This window comes from Hylaeus anthracinus, unplaced genomic scaffold, assembly GCF_026225885.1.
Source record: "Hylaeus anthracinus isolate JK02 unplaced genomic scaffold, UHH_iyHylAnth1.0_haploid 11989, whole genome shotgun sequence".
Classification (NCBI taxonomy): domain Eukaryota; kingdom Metazoa; phylum Arthropoda; class Insecta; order Hymenoptera; family Colletidae; genus Hylaeus; species Hylaeus anthracinus.
This window is the reverse complement of record NW_026534337.1, coordinates 14,321,248-14,329,029: the sequence shown is the minus strand read 5'-3', so window position 1 is coordinate 14,329,029 and position 7,782 is coordinate 14,321,248. Positions and strand designations below refer to the sequence as shown.

Genomic DNA, 7,782 nt, shown 5'->3' with positions numbered 1-7,782 from the left:
AATTTGAATTGCAATTTCTTATTTTATACGTTTATACTTATTTTCTCTATAAATTTGCAGTTATTTTGCATAAATAGTAACCATTTATTGCTCCACTTGTTGTTTGTAACATAATTTTGACAGAAAGAAAGACACAATATATTGTTGTAGTTTTTTTATTATAGACATTATTCTTCAGATACATTTCTATTACACCTAAAGGAGTCATAAGAAATCAATATAGAAAAATAAACATTTATTAAATATACATTTATCTTCGCAAAACTAGAGACACAGACTGAGAAATATGCGTGTTAAGCTAAAACCATCTGTTAAACATTCACTTTCTTTAACATTATGTTTATAACAAATCTTATCTTTATTTACTAATTTATTTAGGAATCATTTATACTCGTGCATACTTTTTGGAATGTAAACAAAGTTACAATGGTTCGACGTGAGATAAATGAGCTGTTTCCGCAGCCTCGCCAAACTCTGGCAATGTAAGTGCATCTTCTGAGGATGATGAGTCGGATGGTTCTTTAAAAGATAAAGCATTGTAGTATTAAGCGTGTACAATCGTTTATCACGTTAGAAAAAAAATGAAAAAGAAAAGCAACTTACGATCACCAACAGTTGTATCCTCCTTTCCTTCTTTGGTATTTAAATCATTTGTATGTTCTTCTTTTTCTTCAGTCTTACTTTCTTCGTAACTGAAACCATCATCTCCAGTTTCCTCGTATGCGTGAAAATGGAGATAAGAAAGAATGCACACAAGGGCTATGAAAAACAAATTTGTACTGATACCAACAAAGCTAGACAAGATTGGCCAGTGAAACATTAGATAGCGTAGGCCTGATAAGTGTGCATTAATCATAATGTTTGCAGAGTAAAATTCAATGTGTCTTGATTGTATCTCAATAATAATAATTGTAACTGGATGACTTTGATCCTCTTCAAAATTACCAAACAGTTCAAGGTTTATGTTTTGCTTCTCTTCCGTGGTACCAAAAATCATCATAGGTGAAAATGTAAATGTTGTAAGAGCATGTAACAATGTACTGCGATAATGTAACATGGTAGATCTACATGCATGTTTTACAAGGAAACCATCTCTGCTACGTAATTGTGCACAAACCATAAACATCCCTATATTTGAGGACTACACTTTAATAATTATGTTTTCATATTTTCTATGAGAGAAATATAATTGCCAATATTACCAAGTTCCTTATTAGCTGGAGATTCTGGCATTTCTAAGTGCAAGTTGACTTTATAAGGCTGTCCAACCATTAAGAGTTGCTGCTTATTTGTTAATTGTACATGTGCCAATGGAAAACTACAAATTCCTTTCTGTTCATTGCATGACCTGTAGTGAAAAAACACTGTATAAAAAAACATAATAAAAAAACAATACGACATAAATTATTTCGTTTTACCAACGTACAAGTGAGAAGTAAAACTCACTTAAACTGCAAATGCACCGGTCGTATGTACGACATACTCGGCATGTAGGCATAATAAAATGCCGTATAGAGAAATACAGATAACCAAACGACGAAGACTGCGCTAACAATAATAATTCCGCCACTTAAAATTACATCTCTGGCGGTCTGTACACTTTTCGATGTTTTTCTTTGAAATTTGAACCATTTTTTATTGACTAGCTCTAATAACCTCGAAGCTAACATTGCAAACTGTTGCAAACAAATTACTATTTACTCGTGGCAAAAGTTGGTGTAGTAACTACGGAATTTTAATTGTGCGTCATAAATTGCTACATACGATAAGATAAATTATTTATCGCCTTGTTAATTTTCATGTTTAAAACTACACTACAGGTTAAGTGCATTTCAACGGCGCCAAACAGCGCTAATGAAAAAACCAAAACAGTAAGGAGCACGTGGAGGGGTAATTATATATATGTATTTTGAACTTTCTGTTTTCCTGGTTTATTTAAGTATATTTATAACTAATGTGAAATACAAATAATTATAAAAATTTGGTGGGTTTGTATTAAGTATACTCTTTTACTTGAAAAATAATTATGAAATTGAAAATATGTTATCTATGCTAATGTATATACACTTTCAATATCACATATATGTATAAGAATAGTACATGCAACAACATGTAAGATACATTCCATAGGAAGTAGTAACATATTTTATGGTATATCTTATCAATGTAAAATATTACCACAACTTATAATATATTTGAAGTACTTTTAGTGAATCTGTACATTATAAAATATTTCTTAACACTAGAAATATACAAAGAATGTATTCTAACTTATTTTCCCTTCCTATGCTCTAATCTTGGTCTGCCCTTTTTGGTTGTCGGTTTGTCCTTTCCTTTATTCAATAACGGATGAGTTTCTTTAAACAAAAATATTAATAATAAATTATACGAATCGATTGATCGCATTACCGTACGTTAACCTCAAAAATCTTACCATCTACCGGAGCCCCTTGTAAATGAATATCGTGAGAACGATGCTTTTTCAGAGGCGGTTCGTGTGGTGTTGTCTGATTATCTTCTGAATCTTCTACATCTGGGGATATTGGTAAAAATTGCAGTGAACCAATATCTTCCATCTCTTCATCAGAGCTACAAAAAGCAGCAACTCTATCAATAGATGCAACATCTACTTCGATCTCTTCATCCTGGGCTTCTTCACCTTGAACAACAGATTTATCTTCGTCGCTTAAATCAAATTCACTCTCTCTTTCTTCATATTCAACATTTTCATCTAATTCCTTAAAGTCTGGTGCAAATGCAGACCAATTCTCAACTTGATTTTGCGCCCAAATGGAAACTACACCGGACGATATGGAAGCGATAATCGGTCTTACAGGATGCCACTGTATGAAAATAAATTTTCACAATAATTTTGTAAACCATCTGCTTTTGATAAAACATAAAAAAATTAATTGCTTACCACAACATCAAGTAATAATTCTCCTTTAGTTCCATGTAAAATTTTTACTAGATTTCCAATACTTTTCTCCCATACATATAAAGCATGCTGTCTTGCAGATCCAGCACATACATACTCTCCATCTCCAGAAAAACAACATTTCTTCCACATAGTTTTATTTACAAGATCTTGCAACTTCTGTATCGGTTCTGGTTCACCATCCTTTCCACAAGCCAGTACTTCTGTACTATCGTACACACGAATTACTCTATCTGATGTATTCACCAAAAAGCAAGATCCACGTCTGGCAAATTCAATACTCTTTACTGCTGTGTTACTAGCAGTGCCTTGCGATATTTTGTAAGATGCTTTTACAATTAGAGATTCTGCATCAAGAACTAGAATTCTTCCACGTGCATTTCCAGTATATACATAATCACCACGACGATCAAAAGATGCTACTATGTTCAAATCGCTCTAAAATAAAAAAACTATAATATATACATTGAAAGCATTACATACATATTACCAAATTTATGTTAACATACATCATCATCAAGAGGTATAACTCTATGGGTGCCCTCAGCATCAACCATTACTGCTGCATGTCTCATTGGACATACTAAGAATTTATTAAGATTTCTTGGATGGAACTGTACTTTTAATATAGGAGAAGGGAATCTGTACTTTTGGTCACATTCTCCAGATAGAACATCCCATATGCAAACATTGTTGTCTGTGGAGGCACTTAACAATTTGTGTCCATTTCTAGACCAGCTATTTAAGACCAATGATGATACTATATAATTGAAGTATATTTAATAATATAATAATGATATAATTTAATTTGAACTACTTACCTTAAAGAACACACAGGATGTACGTGTGCACTAATGATTTTGGCAACACCTCTAGTCAGAAAATCCCAAATAACAATTCTACCATCGTTACATCCAACAGCAAGTAAAGTTCCTCTCTTGTTGAATGTACAAGTTACTGCTAATGATATGCAATCTAACGTTCCATCAAATTCCTAATAATTATAAACATTAAAGTATTTTCATTGGTATTAAATGAAAAATGCACAATGCATTTTAAACTCATATCTTACCTCTGGGTAGTTCTGACCAAACGATTCTATAAGAAAATTGAGAACATTAGCAAGATGATAATTCGTTATGTTTTACCATAAGTACTCTCGAGAACTCACCTAATAATTCTAAATTCATTTTGGCTTTCCTTGTCACTTATGCGTGACAGTAGTATGTATCGTTAACCTATAATTCGTTTGTTTCTATTAGATACCTAGTTAGAGGGAAAGATGAGAAAGAATATGCCTCTCAAAATCATCGTTTGAAAATGTAGACACAACAATGTACCTATTGAACAGTTTCCTTGCATCAATGAATGGGAAAAAAATTTTTTTAATTCTCTGGTGTATTAAAAAATTCATTTTAAGAAAAAAAGGAAATGGTCGCGGGTATGTTTTATCGTTAGTAGAATACACATTACAGAAACAGTAAGAACGCTAACGTAATTGACTGTTATCGTCTAAACTTCCACGTTTCGCAAAAAGTATTCAGGGAAGCGTAAACGGACGAATCATAGGCGATTGTAATGTCATCGAAGCGAGCAGACCGTAGTAAATTCGAATGTAACGTCAGTATAACCTGGTATAACCTAGCAGAAAGTACGCTGATGCCGTGTTGCGTGAAACGTTTGGAATTGGACTTTGACGGAGAGAGACCGAACCACGCGCTATGGCTGACGAAATCAGAGAAAGACTACTGGAACAGGTGAAGGAACAAGGAGACATCGTACGAAAGTTAAAGGCTGCGAAGACCAACAGTAACGAGGTACGATAAAGTATTTTTATTCGTTAAGTATGATCGTCTTTGGTTTTTATTAACGATAATCTTTCACCACGAGCAAGAAACCGATACCTTCTGGGAACGCAAACTTTCGTCATCAACATGTCCGAATTTAACGTTATTCAACACCGTGCTTTAACATTCATATTCTCATTGGTTGCACATGGCTGTAAACCAATACTTTGTCGTTCAATTCATTGTATCTTGTTTTCAATGGCGTGTTATTCTATAGATAAACAAGACATGTGCATGCAGCTTCAAAAGGGGGACTCCAAATTTCATTTTGTCTTGTATCCCCTGAAGGTATAACATTCCACTGCTTTTTCTTATGAGAAAGAATAAATCTATTGACTTCCTGTAACAATTAAGGACTGTAATACTTCTTATTTATATAAATTTTTGATGAAAATCGCATAGTGCCGCAATGCTTTCCATCCTTTAGGATTTAACAAATTCTTGGGATATAGAGACAGAATTGGAAAGCATAAACCAAGATTTCGCGGATGTCAGTTATGTCTGTGGTTGGGTACCTACAACAAAAGATGCTGTACTGTTTGACTTCTGTGTTAATCTCTCAGAGCAACTCTCGAAATGGTCACATTTGAAAAGGTGGTTTACAAATATTCAAAGCTTTGATAGAGCCGAACGTATTGCATTTCCTGATCCAGAAGGACAAGTTGTGTCTTCCTTAATGAAGAAGGTTGATCGTATAAACAACCTCTGTCTCTTTGATAGAAATATAATTGATGAAAAGGTGAGGCAGTTGTTTGCTCGCAAGCAAAGTTGCTATAAATTATAGGTCCCAGAAAATGATTGTTACTTTCTTGTTTCATTTTTGCAATATCCGATTATACATGCATCTGTCACAGTCAGAGATAAATAAAATGTAATTTATAGCATTTGCTTGTCGACTTGCTTACATGGTACTGTCTGTTCTTTCGGCTAGTTTAATAATCACCATTGAGGCGGACTTTTCTCTTTCGTTCTGGTTGTTTAAAAATGACTGCATCATTCGCGATGCTACGTCCAACGCCGACCAATATCATCCTTGGTGTACGAAAATATTGCTACGCGACGATGGTTTCGGCGCCGAAGGTATGCAAAACTGGATAAGCATTCTGTTTGACTAACAACAAGAAGAAAAATCGAACTAAATCTATCATATTGTTGATTTTTAATCCACTCGTCGATTACATTTAACTCGAATCGTTCTTGTTTTGCGTAGATAGCGGACGAAGTTGCCAAATTGTTGGAACTAAAGGCTAGGTTGGGCGAACGAAATGCTCCACTGTCCAAGCTCATTCTTAAGACACCTAAAGGTACCAGAGATTATGGACCAGAGCAAATGGCATTACGGCTGGGAGTTTTGGATAAAATAATTACTGTCTTTAAGAGACATGGAGCAGAGACAATAGATACACCTGTGTTTGAATTGAAAGTATGTGTAAAGTACTACTAATATAATAAAATTATGTATGTATTTTAATTTAAATTGCTTTTGATTCAGGATATATTGACAGGAAAATATGGGGAGGATTCGAAATTAATTTATGATTTGAAGGATCAAGGAGGAGAGATTTTAGCCCTCAGATACGATTTAACTGTACCTTTTGCCAGGTATTTGGCCATGGGAAAAGTCTCTACCATCAAAAGATATCATATAGCAAAAGTTTACAGAAGGGACAATCCAGCCACAACAAAGGGCAGATATAGAGAATTTTATCAATGCGTAAGTGAAGTAACGGTAACGTTTAACGGGTCCTCGAACATTTTCTTAATTTGTTATTTGTTCTGTCTAAGGATTTTGATATAGCTGGTCAGTATGATCCTATGATGCCAGACGTGGAATGCATCCTCATTATTTCCGAAGCGTTACGATCGCTAGACATAGGACCTTATACAATCAAATTGAACCATAGATCGTTGCTGGACGGTATATTCGCTGCGTGCGGCGTTCCGCAAGACAAGTTTCGCGGTATTTGTTCCGCTGTCGATAAACTCGACAAGAGTCCATGGGCGGAAGTCAAGAAAGAAATGGTAGAAGAAAAGGGACTGGATGAATCGAGCGCTGACAAAATTGGAACGTACGTGTCGCGCAGTGGTGGAGTGGAACTTATCGCTGAATTGAGAAAAGATGTCGAATTGATGAAACACGAGCCTGCAGTGAAAGGTCTTGAATCTATGGAGCTATTGTTTAAGTATTGTAATATTTTTAATATAACGGATAAGGTTACGTTCGACCTTAGTCTCGCCAGAGGACTCGATTATTACACGGGTGTAATCTTCGAAGCAGTATTAATCGGTAAGTGTTCGACGTGGAACTTTATCAAGCACCTACGAATCGATTAAAATTGTTTCATTCTCTTAATTTCCAGGCGACGACGTAGAAGTTGGTAGCGTTGCGGGCGGTGGACGTTACGATAATTTAGTAGGGATGTTCGACAGCAAAAATAAATCAGTTCCGTGCGTCGGTTTGTCGTTAGGTGTTGAACGCATTTTCAGTGTCCTCGAGGCAAGACTGAGTCGCGAGGGTTTAAAAACACGCACGACCGAGGTGGAAGTGTTCGTGGCGAGTGCGCAAAAGAATTTACACGAGGAAAGAATGCGAATTTTATCGGACCTTTGGAACGCTGGACTCAAAGCTGAACACTCGTACAAAAAGAACATAAAATTACTTGGCCAGTTACAGTATTGCGAAGAGAATGGTATACCGTTAGCCATAATAATCGGTGAAGGGGAACTGATGAGAGGCGAAGTCACGTTGAGAGACGTCGTGACTCGAGTGCAGGTCCCGATTCCCCGAGCATCTCTCGTCGAGGAAATAAGAAAAAGGCTACAACAATGATGAATTACTTAAAAATTTAGAACATTATTCCATGCATTTAATCTGATACCAAACCGTGATTGTTCGATACTCCGATGCACTTATTATAGTTGTTTTTACCGATCCGTACGTTCGATACTCTCCCCCGGCACATGAAAATGAAGGGGGGAGATTTTGTTCCATTATAA

General features: G+C 35.5%; 3 protein-coding genes across 8 annotated transcripts; 1 reads left to right on the top strand and 2 right to left on the bottom strand.

The window, feature by feature from the left end:
• Positions 1-139: 139 nt before the first annotated feature.
• On the bottom strand, positions 140-1,838 carry LOC128887917 (seipin). The gene is made up of 4 exons (XM_054144406.1): positions 1,447-1,838; positions 1,203-1,348; positions 604-1,128; positions 140-519 (listed from the first exon to the last, which is right to left on the bottom strand). The coding sequence occupies exons 1-4, from the start codon at positions 1,668-1,670 to the stop codon at positions 422-424; spliced, it is 993 nt and encodes a 330-aa protein (XP_054000381.1). The 5' UTR covers positions 1,671-1,838; the 3' UTR covers positions 140-421.
• Positions 1,839-1,986: 148 nt separating this feature from the next.
• On the bottom strand, positions 1,987-4,636 carry LOC128887915 (retinoblastoma-binding protein 5 homolog). Of its 3 annotated transcripts, none has more exons than XM_054144405.1 (8): positions 4,570-4,636; positions 4,110-4,176; positions 4,011-4,036; positions 3,760-3,932; positions 3,448-3,676; positions 2,921-3,376; positions 2,435-2,843; positions 1,987-2,357 (listed from the first exon to the last, which is right to left on the bottom strand). In XM_054144405.1, exons 2-8 carry the CDS (start codon positions 4,126-4,128, stop codon positions 2,272-2,274), a joined length of 1,398 nt encoding a protein of 465 aa, XP_054000380.1. In that variant the 5' UTR covers positions 4,129-4,176; positions 4,570-4,636; the 3' UTR covers positions 1,987-2,271. The 3 variants fall into 3 exon arrangements, with proteins under 3 accessions (XP_054000380.1, XP_054000379.1, XP_054000378.1); XM_054144404.1 differs by lacking the exon at positions 4,570-4,636 and adding an exon at positions 4,279-4,418 and having other exon boundaries at positions 4,110-4,204; XM_054144403.1 differs by lacking the exon at positions 4,570-4,636 and adding an exon at positions 4,279-4,418.
• Positions 4,521-7,774, top strand: LOC128887914 (histidine--tRNA ligase, cytoplasmic). 4 transcript variants are annotated; one of them, XM_054144399.1, is made up of 6 exons: positions 4,521-4,755; positions 5,213-5,524; positions 5,996-6,208; positions 6,278-6,499; positions 6,571-7,072; positions 7,146-7,774. In XM_054144399.1, exons 1-6 carry the CDS (start codon positions 4,660-4,662, stop codon positions 7,613-7,615), a joined length of 1,815 nt encoding a protein of 604 aa, XP_054000374.1. In that variant the 5' UTR covers positions 4,521-4,659; the 3' UTR covers positions 7,616-7,774. The 4 variants fall into 4 exon arrangements, with proteins under 4 accessions (XP_054000374.1, XP_054000375.1, XP_054000376.1 ...); XM_054144401.1 differs by lacking the exon at positions 5,213-5,524 and adding an exon at positions 5,717-5,865 and having other exon boundaries at positions 4,617-4,755; positions 7,146-7,773; XM_054144402.1 differs by lacking the exon at positions 4,521-4,755 and adding an exon at positions 5,717-5,865 and having other exon boundaries at positions 5,386-5,524; positions 7,146-7,773.
• Positions 7,775-7,782: the final 8 nt, after the last annotated feature.

Coding starts and splice junctions, on each gene's coding strand:
- LOC128887914 (XM_054144399.1), top strand. CDS start 4,660: ATGGCTGACGAAATCAGAGAAAGACTACTGGAACAGGTGAAGGAACAA. Junction 5,525..5,995: donor GAAATATAATTGATGAAAAG/GTGAGGCAGTTG, acceptor TGTTTTGCGTAG/ATAGCGGACGAAGTTGCCAA. Junction 6,500..6,570: donor ATAGAGAATTTTATCAATGC/GTAAGTGAAGTA, acceptor GTTCTGTCTAAG/GATTTTGATATAGCTGGTCA.
- LOC128887915 (XM_054144405.1), bottom strand. Junction 2,844..2,920: donor AATTATTACTTGATGTTGTG/GTAAGCAATTAA, acceptor ATTTTCATACAG/TGGCATCCTGTAAGACCGAT. Junction 2,358..2,434: donor ACAAGGGGCTCCGGTAGATG/GTAAGATTTTTG, acceptor TTTTGTTTAAAG/AAACTCATCCGTTATTGAAT.
- LOC128887917 (XM_054144406.1), bottom strand. CDS start 1,670: ATGTTAGCTTCGAGGTTATTAGAGCTAGTCAATAAAAAATGGTTCAAA. Junction 1,129..1,202: donor TCCAGCTAATAAGGAACTTG/GTAATATTGGCA, acceptor CCTCAAATATAG/GGATGTTTATGGTTTGTGCA. Junction 520..603: donor GGATACAACTGTTGGTGATC/GTAAGTTGCTTT, acceptor TATCTTTTAAAG/AACCATCCGACTCATCATCC.